This window comes from Budorcas taxicolor, chromosome 25 (assembly GCF_023091745.1).
Source record: "Budorcas taxicolor isolate Tak-1 chromosome 25, Takin1.1, whole genome shotgun sequence".
Taxonomy (NCBI): Eukaryota; Metazoa; Chordata; class Mammalia; order Artiodactyla; family Bovidae; genus Budorcas; species Budorcas taxicolor.
Genome location: NC_068934.1, coordinates 28,363,781 through 28,379,955, shown reverse-complemented (window position 1 = coordinate 28,379,955; position 16,175 = coordinate 28,363,781). Strand labels below are relative to the sequence as shown.

The following is a 16,175-nucleotide window of genomic DNA, read 5'->3' as shown; positions in this document are numbered from 1 at the left end:
GATGGCTTCTTGAGGGAGGAAACCCTGGGCAGACTTTGAAGGAGAGCATGGTAAACTGAGTGTTTATCCTAGAAAGGTCATGGAGTAAATACAGTGGGAAAAACCTGCCTCCATGAATAGCCTATAGAACTTTCTCCCTTTTTATAATGTCTAGACTTCTGGTTTCAGTGTTCTTCTTGTCATCATATTATGTTCTATATGTAATATATATATATTTCTTATTCTTCAGCTCCAACTTTCAGGTTTGTTTCCATGTGATGATTTTATCTTCTCATCTTTGGGATAACATAATATAGGATGTTCGACTCAGCTAAATCCAAGCTTAGCAATCCTAACGTGGGTGTTTTTGTGTATTAGCGCATGAGGCTTGTGAAAAAGGGGAGAGATTTTTACTTTCCATAGGACTTCTTGCTTCACAGTTTCTTAACTATGGATTTTCATCACACATCCCGTGGGTGAGATGTTTAGGTTTTGAGGGTTCTAAGCCAGCCAATAAAGTCATGAAATCAACCACGGTGTCAATGTTGTGCTTCTGGGTGGCTGTGTCCTTCAGCGCACAAAGGACACTCAACCAGCTAAAAGAGATGAGCTCAGAGATGTTGGCTCGGAGGAAAAGAAGGATCACATTGAGGTCATTGATGGGACAGCCCAGCATTTTTCTGCTGAGAAGATCAAAAGCTGGGAGCATCTCGTAGATAGAGAGGAGCCGTTTGTCCCACCGGCAGAGCCGTGTGAGGTTGTATAGTATCACTGGAACCAACAGGGTGTAGATGGCTACGCTGGCGAGACTGACAATCTGGAAGACAGACAAAGAGGTCAGCCTACATGTGATGAGGTCAGGGATGTGGGTCTCATCATGTAGCAGCCCTGTCTTGATGGAACAACTGAATTCCTCTTGGAAGAAGACGTCCAGGTGAAAGTGGCCCAGGTACAGGTAGGTGGCGGAGGTGAAGAGGAGCAAGAGGGCGTTCCTCAGGAGGTAGGTGGCCACTAGTGAGTGTGAGCGCTGCTTACAGGCCAGGTACCGCTCCAGCAAGGGGAATTCAAAGTACCGTTCTTTCCGAGCCCTGGGCAGGGGAAGAAAGTGGCCAAGTTTAGGAAGAAGCATTTAAAACTATATCCTGAGGGGGCTTCCCTGGTGGCTCAGTGGTGAAGAATCCACCTGCCAATGTGAGAGACATGAGTTCAGTCCCTGGTTTAGGAAGCTCCCACATGCGGAGGAACAACTAAGCCCCTGGGCCGCAGCTACTGAGCCTGTGCTCTAGAGCCTGGGAGCTGCAACTACTGAACCCATGTGTTGCAGCTGCTGAAGCCCATGTTCCCTAGAGCCTGTGCTCCACAGCAATAGAACCCACCGCAGTGCGAAGCCTGTGCACCACAACTAGAGAGTTGCCACTGCTTGTCACAACTAGAGAAAAGCCCATGCAGCAACGAAGACCTGGCACAGCCGAAAAAAAAAAAAAAATCAACTATATCCTGATGTACTTCCCTGGTTGCCCAGTGGTTAATACTCCATGCTTCTAATATAGGGGTCCTGGGTTTGATCCCTGGTCGGGGAACTAGATCCCACATGCCACAACCAAGACATGGCACAGTAAAATAAATAAAATTTAAAACAAAATTAAAAACAAAGAAACTATATCCTGAGAGCTGCGTGGGGGAAGTAACAAAATCTGTGTATCCAGCATGGTATTCTTGGCTCACAGGAACGTCTGTCTTTTTTGAGCATAACCACTCCTCTCCCCCAAAACAGGTATGTGAATGTATCTTAATTCTCCAAGTTATGAATGCAGTGCAGTAAACCCAGCGAATGGTCAGTGAGTAATAAATGACTGATCATTCTGGATTTCTGCCTAGAAGGGCAGACTAAATCTCTAAGCTGAAGCAGGATTCTTAGGAAGCACTGATTTATTATATTAGCATGGGACTGGGATTCTAAATTACCATGTTCTGGTTTTCAGTCTGCTTTCTTTGTGTGTGATTTTTAGGCCAGTTCATTCATTTTATAAAAATAAGTGTGCTTACAAGTGTTTGTTGAGAGTTGTTATTTAGTATTTATGTATTATTGGTATATGTAATCCAGTCTCTGCTCTGAAGAAGTTTACAGTCTGGCTTTCAGGGAAAGGGCAGAGGAGACATGCAAATATGAAATGAAAATAATGCTTGACTTGTTGCTAAAAATGGATACAAACCACAGTAGTTGTAAAAGTTAGGAGACAGACCACAGTGTGAGCTGGAGTGTTCAGAAACATCTCTGGAGAATGTTGTTTTAGATTGGTCTTCCAAAGGTAGATAGGGTTCAGAAAGATAGACAGGAAGGAGCTTTTTTCAGAGGATAGAAATGTGCACAAACTAGGGTTTCAAATCTTAGCTCAACTGTGCTTAGATGGGGCCTGCCCTGGCCACCCAAATTAAAACTGTGCCTCTCTCCACCTCCCAGCTTTCCTGAGTCCCTTACCCTGGCTCAGTTTTCTTTATCCATTTATCTTCTACCATATACTTTATTTGTGTGTTATGCTCATTCGTTGTCTGCTTACCCTCAATATGATATTACCCCTTCCTCCCTCAACACACATGTACACACACATCTCCATAGCACCCAGAGCTGTGTGTGGTGCTCCATAAATGACAGATGAGTGCTTAAATGAATGAATGGCTTGTTCGGGAGAAAGGAAGGAGACTGCCCAGGGGGCATGGAAGGTTTCTGTTACTTGGAAGTTTGAGAGAATATTGACAAAGTAGTTGATGACAGTGTGTGGAGGGCCTAGGAAAAATATTTGGGAAAACTTGGATCTTTTTGCCTGCAGGCCTGGGAGAAGCCATTCAAGTTTCTGTAAAAGCGATCTTTCAGGACTTCTCTAGTAGTCCAGTGGTTAAGAATCTATCTGCTAATGCGGGGGACACGGCTTTGATCCCTGGTCCAGGAAGATTCCACATGCCGTGGGACAAATAAGCCCTGGTGCCACAACTACTGAGCTCGTTTGCCCACCCTAGAGCCTGTGCTCCACAACGAGAACCACTGCAATGAGAAGCCTGCTCGCTGTGCAGTCAAAAACTAAAATAAATTAATAATTTCAAAAACCTCAGTAGAGATTTTTTAAGAAGTGGTCTTTTAGAGGTTAACCCCTTTGTGACACTTTGGGTTCACCTGTAAACTGGAGGCACACTCCTTTTCCCTCTGCCTGTACAGAGATGATAGTATGTTAATAAGGTGATGTGTTAAGCACTTTGAATTCTAGAGAAGGACGGCACAGAGGAGAGTTTCAAGATTACCCTGCAAGGACCATTTTAGTGCTCGACGGAGTCTTTTGGAAAGGAGTGGAGGAGACAACTCACTTCTCCAGCTCATCCCAGAACACATCAGGGTCCGAGCTCTCCTGTCGGATCTTCAGCATGTGCTGCACCAGGCGGATGGCACGGTTGTAGGACTTGTCCAGCTCACTAATGATGAACAGCAGGTCCGAGGTGAGGGCCGGCACGGCTGCATACTGCCACAGCAGAACCGGCAGGTACATGGCCACGGCCAGGGCCAGCAGCGAGTAAGGGAGGGCCTGCAGGGGAAGAGAAAGCTGAGGAGGGCAGCTCAGGGTTGCCCAGACCTTACAGCCTTGCAGAGAGAGTGCTGAGGGAGGGATCTCATTCGCTGATTCCTGCCTCGGAAGGGGAAGGTAGAGAGACACAGGGAGACAGACAGACAGAGACAGGAAGGAAGGGAGGAAGGGAAGAGAAAGAGCACTAGCAGCCTGTTCCCACCGCCCATGCATGTTATCCTGGGTAGCCACCTAGAGGTCATGGCCATGGTCATCATGGCAGTCTAGGGGAGAGCACCTCATTCTCAATCTTCCACTTTTCTTGCTCTGACCACTCCAGATTCTTAACATTAGACATCCAGAGTTCACTAGCCTTCAAAATGCTGCCAAGGGCCCTGACATGGCTTTTATTTTGACTCTCCAGAGAGGAAGTCAGAGCCCCATTTCCTATATGTAGTCTGCCCACCACCCCTCCCCCCTCCCCTCCCACCTCCGCTCCCTCTCCCCTGCTCCCCCCACCCCCATATGCAGTGGCTTTTTCTCGTCTCTGGATTCTTGGTAAGACCAAACTACACATCAGGCACTGTCTTGGATTCCTTGCGTGCTGTGTCTGGTCTCTGTATGTGGAAGCTGGTGTCGAGGTGTGTATAAATTTGGTGTTCTTCATTATAATGTTTGCTCCCTGAGATGAAGGATTTTTCCTTATGGTTTCTTTTCATACTCACCACACCTAACAGGTTCAGTTCAGTTCAGTTCAGTTGCTCAGTCGTGTCTGACTCTTTGCGACCCCATGAATTGTAGCACGCCAGGCCTCCCTGTCCATCACCAACTCCCAGAGTTCACTCAGACTCACGTCCATCGAGTCGGTGATGCCATCCAGTCATCTCATCCTCTGTCGTCCCCTTCTCCTCCTGCCCCCAATCCCTCTCAGCATCAGAGTCTTTTCCAATGAGTCAACTCTTTGCATGAGGTGGCCAAAGTAGCGGAGTTTCAGCTTCAGCATCAGTCCTTCCAAAGAACACCCAGGACTGATCTCCTTTAGAATGGACTGGTTGGATCTCCTTGCAGTCCAAGGGACTCTCAAGAGTCTTCTCCAATACCACACTTCAAAAGCATCAATTCTTCAGCACTCAGCTTTCTTCACAGTCCGACTCTCACATTCATACATGACCACTGGAAAAACCATAGCCTTGACTAGATGGACCTTTGTTGGCAAAGTAATGTCTCCGCTTTTTAATATGGTTGGTCATAACTTTCCTTCGAAGGAGTAAGCGTCTTTTAATTTCATGGCTGCAATCACCATCTGCAGTGATTTTGGAGCCCCCAAAAATAAAGTCTGCCACTGTTTCCCCATCTATTTCTCATATGGCCTACTGTTTTGCACATAGTAAAAACTCTTATAGAGACTTAGTTAAGGACATGTGTGCTGGGTACTGAATATACATTTTTCATTCAGGGTCAGGTACTATCAGTATTTCTATTTTATAGACAAAGAAATTGAAGCATGAAAGTATTGAGAAACCCCCTCAGGGTTATGTGTCTAGTAGGTGAGTGAGCAGGATTTAGATCCAGGCAATTTGATTTTGGAGTTTAATCCCTTAATAAATGGGCTTCCCAGGTGGCTCAGATGGTAAGGAATCTGCCTGCAGAGTAGGAGATGTGGGTTCAATCGCTGGGTCGGGAAGATCCCTTGGAGAAGGGAACAGCTACCCACTCCAGTATTCTTGCCTGGGAAATCCCATGGATGGAGGAGCCTGGTGGGCTACAGTCCATGAGGTTATAAACAGTTGGACATGACTGAGCAAATAACACACACCTTTAATAAATACTTGACTATAGCTTCTCCAAACTATAGTTTGAAGAAGAAGAGGGAGGGTGCATATTTGGTTGCGTGTGTGTGTTTCTGAACTAAATGAGAGACAGGCTAGGAAAGTCATATTAGGCCACAAGAGAAAATGGGAACATTTTCACTCCTGTGTAAGAAATTATATTTCTAGAAAATGAACTCTTCACCCTAGAGCTTCTGTTTCAATAGGTTTAAAGTGGAGCCAGAGAATATGGGCTTAAAGAGCTCTCAGGACGTTTCATGATTGACAATTTGATTCTTTTCTGACATGTAAATCCCCGCTGCAGTACTTTGAACTTGTTACTGTCTAGATCCTGCTTGAACACTTCCAGAGACAGACACCTCATGAACTCTTTCTATGAAGTCTCTGTTTTTTTTTTTTTTATTAAACTTTTTATTTTATATTGGAGTATAGCCAATTAACAATGTCATGATAGTTTCAGGTGGACAGCAAAGGGACTCAGCCAAACACATACATGTATCCATTCTCTCCTAAACTCCTCTTCTATCCAGGCTGCCATATAACATTGAGCAGAATTCCCTGTGCTATACAGTAGGTCCTGGTTGGTTATCCATTTTAAATATAGCTATGTGTACACGTTGCTCTTAAACTATCCCTTCCCCCCATCTTTCCCCCCTGGTAAAATCTCTGGTTTTGTCTGGGTCCTAGAACTGTGGCATTTTGAGTAAACGTGGCATTGTAAATTGTTATAGCTATCATAAGCTGTAAATTGTCATAACTAGAAAAAGCTATGAGTGACCTCCATTTAAAACTGTAAATTGTACATACATATTACTTATGCTCCCTCATGAAACCTCACTAGGATGAAAATAAAGGGATCACCTCATAATCCTATAAGGACAAGGAAAATAGGAGAGGTGACCGGAGTGACAGAGTGTTGAAACCTGGGAAGCAGTTATGTAATAGAGGGTACCAGCCTGCAGAGAGGATGTGGTGTTGAGGTAGGGGCCACAAGCTGCTTTTCACCACACACAGAAGCAGAAAGGCTTGGGAATGGGAGATACCAGGTATGTCTGAAACTGGGGATGCAAGTGGAGCTGGAAACAGGAATACTGAGAAAACAGACCCACAGGTCCTTTCTGAAACATGATGCCGTCAGCCAACCACCCTTATGGTTTATTCTTTGGAAATGTTAAATCAGACAGATTCTGCACTTGGGTCCATTGAGGGCAGGGGGCCATACTGAGAATGGGGGCAGGGGGCAGTGAGCTGTGTAAGTACTGGATGCTGACACCCACAATTGAGTTCCAAGAGGGTTGGCAGACAAGCTTGATGCCAACTGCCTGCTGCCCCCTCTGTACAAGTTAGGAACTGACCGATTCTTCTTGGGAAAACTGACCAGTCCAGAATATCAGATTGCAGCTGTCATCAGCTGATATTTGAGGTTTTCCTAATGAAATGGCCCATAGGAATCCCTTTAAACTGATTGCTTCAACCCAAGGCAGTCAGATAGAAGCGTGTGAGCAAATATATGACCAGATATTTGAAGAATGCCTGAAACATGAAAGTCAATGACCAAAATTAAATGGCAGGGGCAGGCAAGGAGAGAACTTAATGACTCAGTTCCTCCCCTTCCACCCAGCTGGTAGAGCCCCAGCCACTTTACCTTGTGAGGCCAGAGGGATTTCGTCTTGGACTGGCCAGACTCATCCTGTTCGTGGTGAACCAGGGAGTCCCAACAAGAACTGTCCACGTAGGCAGCCTGCCGGATGCTGAAGTTACTGGGACAAAAGCAGCTGATGGGAGACCCTGAAACAGGAACAAAGCTTGAGGCAGCCCTGAGTAGGGGTGGAGGAACAGGGAGCTGGGGGACAATCAGTTAAGAGCTTTCTGGGGGTCACTTCCAGAACTCTGACCATCTCTGTATCTGTCAGGCACTGTCTTCTTCCCAGGCCCTAGCTTTCTGGGTGAATGAAGAAGTAGTGGGAGGCTGACAAATCTCCCTGGGAAAGGTAGGGAGCTCACTACACAACCAGAAAAGAGAGCCAGAAATCCCAAATCTGAGGGACTCCCCTGGTGGCCCTGTGGCTAAGACTCTATGCTCCCTAAACAGGGGGCCTGGGTTCAATCCCTGGTCAGGAAATTAGATCTCACATGCTGCAACTAAGACCTGGCACAGCCAAATAAATAAATAAATATTAAGAAAACAAATCCTGATTCTGAGAAAGCTCACGCTATCTTTAATGGAGGTGGCAGATTTGCTGAGTTAATCTAGCACCTGGACCACTAGGTATATGTATTTGTTAGTGTTCGTGCACAGGGCGGGGGTTCTTGAAGATGAAAGAGTGGATTTATTGAGCACCTGTGATGCTGTCAGGCTCTGCCAGGCACTTAACATGTGTTCTCAAGTCAATAATCCAGGAGGTGGCGAGTAAGAAAAGGCCCCAAGAAGATAAGAGATTTATCTAAAGCTTGGCTAATTAAAACCTTTAGAGATCCTGGAAAGATGATACCACTCTAATGTCTTTTGTTCACATGAAAATCAAAATAAAACTAATTGTTGTGATGATTTCAAGCATACTGGAATTAAGGCTATTTTTTATTGCAAAATTTTGGAAATGACTTTCAAAGTTTTTCTGCATCTCAGCTTTGCAAGCATCCTAAACAGATGCATAATCTGCCTTTTGGGTGATGCCCCGCCCGAGTCATGCGATCTGGACAGGGTGGGGGCTGTCTTGCTTCAGGGCCTACTGGGGCTTGGAAGCCACTTACCGGAGGAGAACTCCTGGGCAAAGGCCAGTGACACCAGCAGCAGGGGGAAGCCCACGGCTACGAACTTGACCATTCGGTCCAGGGGAAGCTCCAGGCGCAGTCCTTTGAGGCGGGGGCCCTTGCGGTCGGGCAGCAGGGCATCCGAGAGCATGTATTCTGCAGCTGTGTGTGCGAGCGACATGCTGCTGTCGAGCCTGGGCCCAAGGCCGGCAGAAGGGGGTCCTGGTAGGTGGCAGCTTCAGGGAGCCGGCTTTCTGCAGACGGTGCCTGCAGCCTGGGCCTCACGAGTATCTGTGTGAGGAGCGGGCACTGGTTCTCTAAATAACTGGCCAGGCCCTGAGCCAGGCACCTGGTAATTAGAGGGAGGCATCGCCCAGTGTGTCGTTACTGGAGGAGGGTTGGGTGTCGGCTGGGGCTGGTGCCAGGCTGCCCTCTGGACCGTCGAAGGCAGACGCAGTCCCGTGGCTTTAAGCTGCCCTCTCATTAATCAAGTATTTTTGGTGGGGTGGGGGAGAGGAGGAGGGCTGTCCGGCAGGCCCCCCATGTAATTGGTGTGGAATCTGGGTGGAGATTGCTTAAATGTGTGGAAGGCCTTCATTTCGTGGTTTGGGGTGGGAATGGAGCCCCCAGGACTCTGTTAGGGTTGCGGCTCCTACATAGTATTTGTCCCAGTGGTGATTTTTCCTTCGGGCCCAGGCTCTTTCCCAGAAACCGATCTGGTTTTGGCATTACATCCCCTGCCCTGCCTCCAGTCTGTTTCGAAAATGTTTCAACCACGTATTTACAATTTCCTTATGTTTACTTTTTTTTTTTTTAAAGCTCCCATTAGTTCTCTAGAAAGCTGAGGAAAGAGTGGGAGTGTTGACGTGCAGAGAGAACATGACTTGTGAAATCTGGAGGGAAAGTCTTCACTGGACACGTAGCAGCACTGTTCTTTTTTTTAAAATTTTTATTGAGTGACTGCAGGAATCACTTTTGGCTCAGTATTCTCATCTATTGAAAGGTACTATATTGGTTGCGAAAAACTGTAAAGATTGATGAAGAGTATTGTATGGGAAGATGGATTGTAAACTGTAAAGTGTGGTGCAAATGTCAGCGTTTTATTTATTTATTGAAAATTTATTTAGCTGCGCTGGGTCTTCATTGTTGTGCGTGGGGTTTTCTCTAGTTCTGGAGAGGAGGGGCGGCTCTAGTTGTGTTGGTTCGGCTTCTCCTTGTGGTAGCTTCTCTTGTTGCGGAGCACAGGGTCTAGGGGCATGGGCTTCAGTAGTTGCCCTGCGGCATGTGGGATCTTCCTGGACCAGGGATCGAACCCATGTGCCCTGCATGGGCAGGCAGATTCTTAACTACTGGACCATCAGGGAAGTCCAACTCTTAATTTGGTGGGGTTGGATGGGTAATTGGAAAAGCGAACACTAGGGCCTATGGTAATTGTTGAGGCAGTCTGAGGGCGGGTTGGGAAAGAATTTCCAGACAGAGCATTTCAGAAGGGAGTGAGGTTATTAAGAACAAAGAGCAAAGATAAAGTGGGCACTGTGAGCACAGTGGGCAGACCTCCTGACAGATGGGAAAGCTGACAGTTTTCATGGGTTAATAGCCAATTTTTATAGCTTCAAGACAAAGAAAACTCCTGCTGGCAGGTAGGTGCTAGGTGATTGGTTGGGGCGCTATAGGGTATTTACTGGAGTGGGTATCTTTGCCTAATTGGGAGTCAGGAAGCTTGTTAGTGATGATCAGGGGCTTTTGACAAGGTTACAAAGGGGCTCAGTCAGCTTCAGAGGTGACCTTCGTTCTGGGCTCTGCTTCCGTGGCCTTGATATAAAGCCTCACACCTGTGGCCTTTGGGGCAGGACTCAACAGTAATCTCTCTAGTACCTCCCTTAGACTTGGCAAGAGAGGCCTTGACCTTGGCTTTTAGGCTGGTCCCCTTTGGCTGTGGCCTTCCCACAAGGCAAGGAGTGCATGGGGCCACAGGGATGTGCATGTTCAGAGCCCATGCATCTGCTCTAGACCATTCTTCTCACACCTGGGGTGCTGTCATTCCCTGCTCTGATGACCCCCGTCTGCCTCCTGGGCTCGTGCAGGCCTTTTCCTCAGGTACACCATTATGCTGCTGGCGTGCACCCCTTCGCTGAGGGCATCTGGATGGAATTTAGAAGTCCTGGGTGTGTCCACATGTGCAACTGTGAGGCTTCTTGCAATGTGGGACTTAGTTGGGTGGGGGAGATGGGACCTGAGAGATTGCTTATGTAATTTTTTTTTTTCCTTTGGCTGTGCTGTGAGACTTGTGGGATTCTAGTTCCCTAAGCAGGGATCAAACCCAGGCCCCCTGCAATGGAAGCACAGAGTCCTAAGCACTGGACCGCCAGGGGGACCTGGGCAGCTTGAGCATTCTCAGTTTGAATCTGACATTCCTGATCATTATGAAGGGCTGTGTGTGTGTGTGTCAAGGTAGGCAGACAGAGCATATTTTATTTCAGTTTGCTAACTTGATTTATAACTTCTGATTTTTCAGATACATGGCATGCAGGCTGGCATTACCTCTCTCCATCCCCAGGCTAGAGGCCAACTCTGATTCAGAGCTGCCCTGTGTGTACTAACTACAGATCCCGACCTAGGAGCTAGAGAAAGGGTCCTTTATTTTTGTTCCTCATAGCCACACTATGTGTTTTTGCCAAATGTATTTTTGCCAAGCCTTATTGATTTGTATGCATGCATTTTCTTTTGCCTTTTAAAAATACTTTACATTTCAAAAATAGATAGCCAATGGGAATTTGCTGTATGACTCAGGAAACTCAAACCAGAGCTCAGTAACAATCTAGAGGGGTGATATGGGGAAGGATGTGGGAGGGGTGTTCAAGTGGGAGGGGACATGGGTAAACCTATGGCTGATTCATGTTGATGTTTGGTAGAAATCAATGCAATACTATAATGTAATTATCCTTCAATTAACAATAAATAAATTTAAAAACAGTTTACATTTCAATGGCATATAGAGTATATATTAATATATACATATCCCATATATTTTCATCTGATCAAGAAATAGAACCTCAGTTAACACCCCAAAAGCCACCTTTGTGCTCCTTTCCAATAACCATCATTTCCCAAGAGGTAACCATTATCCCCAGGGATTTCGTGACAGTCCTCACTTATTTGGACAAAGTTTGTCGTGAGATCTACAAAACTTTAATAGCTCTGAAGCAGTGGTGTTTCAATACGTAGATGATATTTTGCTCTGTGCTGAGACAGAGAAAGCTTGTTCGCGAGCCTCAGAAGATTTCTTAAACTTTCTGACAGGCTGTGGTTACAAGGCATCAAGAGAAAAGGCTTAGCTTTGTCAACAATCAGTTAGATATCTGGGCCTAATCATATCAAAAGGGACTAGGGCCATAGGCCCTGAGAAAATTAAGCCTATACTAAATCATCCCCTACCTATGACTTTAAGAAAATTGAGAGGATTTTTGGGAATCACAGGTTACTGTTGCATTTGGATTCCGGGTTATGGGGAACTTGCCCGGCCTTTATATAAACTTCTAGCTGAAACTCCAGTACTCTTGCCTGGAAAATCCCATGGACGGAGAAGCCTGGTGGGCTGCCGTCTATCGGGTCGCATAGAGTCGGACACGACTGAAGCGACTTAGCAGCAGTAACAGCAACCGTTATCCCCGTTTCTAAAAGCCTAGATTAATTTTGCCTTCCTTATGCTTTATAGAAATGGAATCATGGGTGTATATGTTTCTGTGTTTTGCCTCTATTGCTTTACATGATATCTAGGAGAATCCAGTTTATTGCTTGATTTTATGCTCTGTGTAAGTGGAATCGTATGTATTTTCTTGTGTGTCTGGATTCTCTGCTCAACCTGTTTCTGAGATTCATCCACATTATTGTATGTGTCAGATTCCCATTCCTCTTTATTGCACAGAAATACAACAACTTGTTTGTTCATTCACCAGTCAATGGACATTTGAGTTTCTCATTTCGGGTTCTTATAAAATAATGCTACTGTAAACATTCTAATTCTTGGTGTCTTGTGGGGAATATATGTATGCATTTCTGTTGGTTATATACCAATGAGAACTGGTATATTGGAATTTCTGGGTCACAATGCTTTGCACATATTTGTTTTCAAATGATTGCTTTTATTTACATTTTCATCAATAGTTTGATGAACGTCCAGTCCTATTTGCTACATATCCTTATGTTTTCGCAATCAAAAATGTTTGGCCATTTTGGAAGGTGTGTAATAACACTGAATTGGGGTTTATCTTGTATGTCTCTGATGATGAATGAAGTTGGTCACTTTGACCATTTGGAAATATTCTTTTCTGAAGTGTATGCTTAAGCCTTTTTTTTTTCTCTTGGGCTGTATATATTTTTGAATATTTATTTGAGAATTTATTTTTACATTCCATATATGAGACCGTCATCAGATGTTTGTTATATTTTTACCTTCTGGGAGTCTCAGTTCCTTGTTGGGGGTTGGCAGGAGGCCTTAGTTTCTCAACAGGTGGACCTCCCCCTGCTTCCCAACCTCTCACAGAGAGAGAGCGAAGAGGGAGCCTTTAATGACCTAACCTCTGAAGTTGGATTTATATTTCTATTTTTTTTCCTATTCAATAAAAGGAAGTCATAAAATTCAACATGTTAAATGTGATGGGAATTGGGCTCCACATTTTGAAGGGAGTGTCAAAGGATTTGTGGAATATTTTAGGCCATGATTCCTGAGGAAATTTTTTTTCGTCCAAATTGTCAAATTTTGTCATCCAAATTGTCAAATTTACTTGCATACCATTGTGCACAATATTCTTTTGTCATATTGTATTACTATCTTATTTTGGAAAAAAATCTTAAAAATACAGCAAAGTTGAAAGAATTTTCCCATGAACATCTGTAATAGTTAATTCTATCAATAACATTTTACTTGGCTTGCTTTGTTAGTTATCTGCTTAACTATCTACTCCTCTGAAGTGTTAGTCACTCAGTCATGCCTGACTCTTTGTGACCCAATGAACTGTAGTCTGCCAGGCTCCTTTGTCCATGGGATTCTCTAAGCAAGAATACTAGAGTGGGTTGCCGTTTCCTTCTCCAGGGGATCTTCCCGACCCAGGGATCAAACCTGGCTCTCCTACCTTGCAGGCAGATTCTGTATCATCTGAGCCAGGGGAAGCCCTTCCACTCCTCTGTCCATCCATAAACCATTTAACTTTTTTTGGATTCACTTCAAAGTAAATTGCAAATATTGATATACTTCTCCCTAAATGCTTCAACATGCACATCACTAACTGTACTTCAATATTTGCTTACAGTTTATATCTTTTAAGGTAATAGTTATGTGCAATGAAATACACAAAGCTGAAGTATGCATACATAGATTCTGACAGAAGCAAACACCTGTGTAATCCATACTTCATCGGGACTAGGACATCATCACTCCAGAAAATTCCCTCTTTTTCTTTTTTAGAGGCCCTGGTTTTCTGATGAAAATCTCCACACTTTCATCTAACTCATTAATCTTCTGTTTTCTTTCAAATTAATTAATTAATTGCCACACCACATGGTTTATGGGATCATAGTTCCCTGACCAGGGATTGAACCTGGGCCCTCGGCAGTGAAGCACAGAGTCCTAACCACTGGACTGCCGAGGAATTTCCATCTTCTATTTTCTTAATCATGTTAATTAGAGTTATTTTAAAATCTTTATTGCTAACTCCAGGATTGGAGTAACCCATAGATCTGCTCCTATTATTACTACTTTTTGCAAAGATTACTGTTTGGAATTTGCACTATGTGGTGAACACCAGGGCTAAAGGACTGTAAGAACCAGAGATGCTCTGGGTGATGCTGTCTTTCACCAAAGACGGTCCCCCTTTCTTCTCTTAGGCGTACAGGGAGAGGAGCTGACCCCTGAATCCTGTCAGGGTCTGAGTTGAGTTAGGTCTGTGCTGGAGTTTAGTGAGAGTCAGCGTACATTTAGTTTTTCCTATTTCTAGAGTCTGATTGTTCTAGGATTTTGACTGAGCCTGTGGCTCAGATGGTAAAGAATTTGCCTGCAATGCAGGAGACCTGGGTTTGATTCCTGGGTTGGGAAGATCCCCTGGAGGAGGGCATGGCAACCCACTCCAGTATTCTTGCCTGGAGAATCCCCATGGACAGAGAAGCCTGGTGGGCTACAGTCCAGGGGGTCACAAAGAGTTGGACATGACTCAGTGGCTAAGCATAGCACACACAGCACAGTTGAGTCTTTGTCTCCTTAAGTTCTGAAAGACTGAGAGGGCCTATTTTTCTCTTCAGAGGATTTCAGTTTAGCTCCTTAGCCTCCTGCTGTATTTAGCCCCGGATCTGGCTAGTGCTTTGAAGCAGAGACTGCCTTGGTGAGTCTGATCAGTGACTTTAATGTGGGACCCTTCTCTTTGCAGTGTATTTGTTTCCCAATTAGCACAGAGTAGAGGAGATTTCATTTTGCATTTTAGAGGCTTTTAGTGTAGGCCACACCTCCCCCGCACTCAGGAAATGTCCTGCAGGGAAGACTGGGCATGCATTTGAAGTCTCTCAAATTTCCAATTGTTCACTCCACCCTTGTAACAACCACTAAAAGCTTTGATGGTTCCTTTTTCCTTGACAGAGGGCCTCTGTTTGGAACAAGATCAATGGGTGAGTTGGCACCCAGAAGCGGAAAATTTTTCCAAGGGAAGACTTGCTGGACGTTGTTTTCTTACCCCAAATGGTTCCATCTCCTGTGGAATTTAACTTCATCCTGTCTTCATTCCTTCCACAGCTTCCCGATTTCCACAAAACATACTTTTTGTAATCAACACAGCCTTTTGTATTTGTTGCTGCAGAAGCATTTGCCTGCTATGACATACTGTACTTCAAAATCTATCCATGATAATTTTAATACACTAAAGTGATTTTATGTTTTATATTTTACTGTTTCTTACTTTTTAAAACTCAGCTCTGTACCTCTCAAGTTCATCCATGTTGCTACATACACAGATATAATGAATTGTTTCTAGTGCTGTAAAATATTTCATTTTATCTACTTAATTGCCTGTTGATGAGCATTTTTCTCGCCTGTATTCCTTGTACCACACATCATGCACATTTTCCCTTATGGTTCCACAAAAGAATTCAAATGGGATATACATCAAGGATTAGAATTTCTAGCTTGTGGGGCAGCATATACTTAGCTCAATTTGCTCCTATTCTAGCAGAAAGTGAAAACTGCTCAGTCGTGTCCAACTCTTTGTCGTCCCATGGACTATATAGTCCATGGAATTCTCTAGGCCAGAATACTGGAGTGGGTAGCCTTTCCCTTCTCCAGGGGATCTTCCAAACCCAGGGATCAAACCCAGTCTCCTGCATTGCAGACAGATTCTTTACCAGCTGAGCTATCAGGGAAGCCCAAGAATACTAGAGTGGGTAGCCTATCCCTTCTCCAGGGGATCTTCCCAACCCAGGAATTGAACTGGGATCTCCTGCATTGCAGGCAGATTCTTTACCAACTGAGCTATCAGGGAAGCCCTAGCTCCATTTGGGTGGTATCATATTGCTCCTAGAATGGCTGTGGTGTGCAAAGTTTCTTATATTCCCACATTTTCACCAAGAGTTGTCATTGTAGTTCAGTCACTCTCATGTCTGACTCTTCGCAACCCCATGGACTGTAGCACGCCAGGCTTCCCTGTCCTTCACCATCTCCCAGGGCTTGCTCAAACTCATGTCCATACAACCATCTGGTCCTCTGTCATCCCCATCTCCTCCTGCCTTCAATCTTTCCCAGCATCAGGGTCTTTTCCAATGAGTCAGTTCTTTATATCAGGTGGCCAAAGTATTGGAGCTTCAGCTTCAGCATCAGTCCTTCCAATGAATATTCAGGACTGATTTCCTTTAGGATGGACTGGTTTGATCTCCTCGCAGTCCAAGGGACTCTCAAGAGTCTTCTCCAACATCACAGTTCAAAAGCATCAATTCTTGGGTGCTCAGCCTTCTCACTTCCGTACATGACTACTGGGAAAACCATAGCTTTGTTAGCACCATCTAACTTGATATTTTTGTCAGTCTGTTG

General features: G+C 44.8%; 1 protein-coding gene across 1 annotated transcript; it reads right to left on the bottom strand.

The window, feature by feature from the left end:
- Window positions 1–427: 427 nt before the first annotated feature.
- PANX3 (pannexin 3) lies at window positions 428–8,291 on the bottom strand. The gene is made up of 4 exons (XM_052662500.1): window positions 8,111–8,291; window positions 7,005–7,147; window positions 3,337–3,551; window positions 428–1,067 (listed from the first exon to the last, which is right to left on the bottom strand). Exons 1-4 carry the CDS (start codon window positions 8,289–8,291, stop codon window positions 428–430), a joined length of 1,179 nt encoding a protein of 392 aa, XP_052518460.1.
- Between the last annotated feature and the right edge of the window lie 7,884 nt (window positions 8,292–16,175).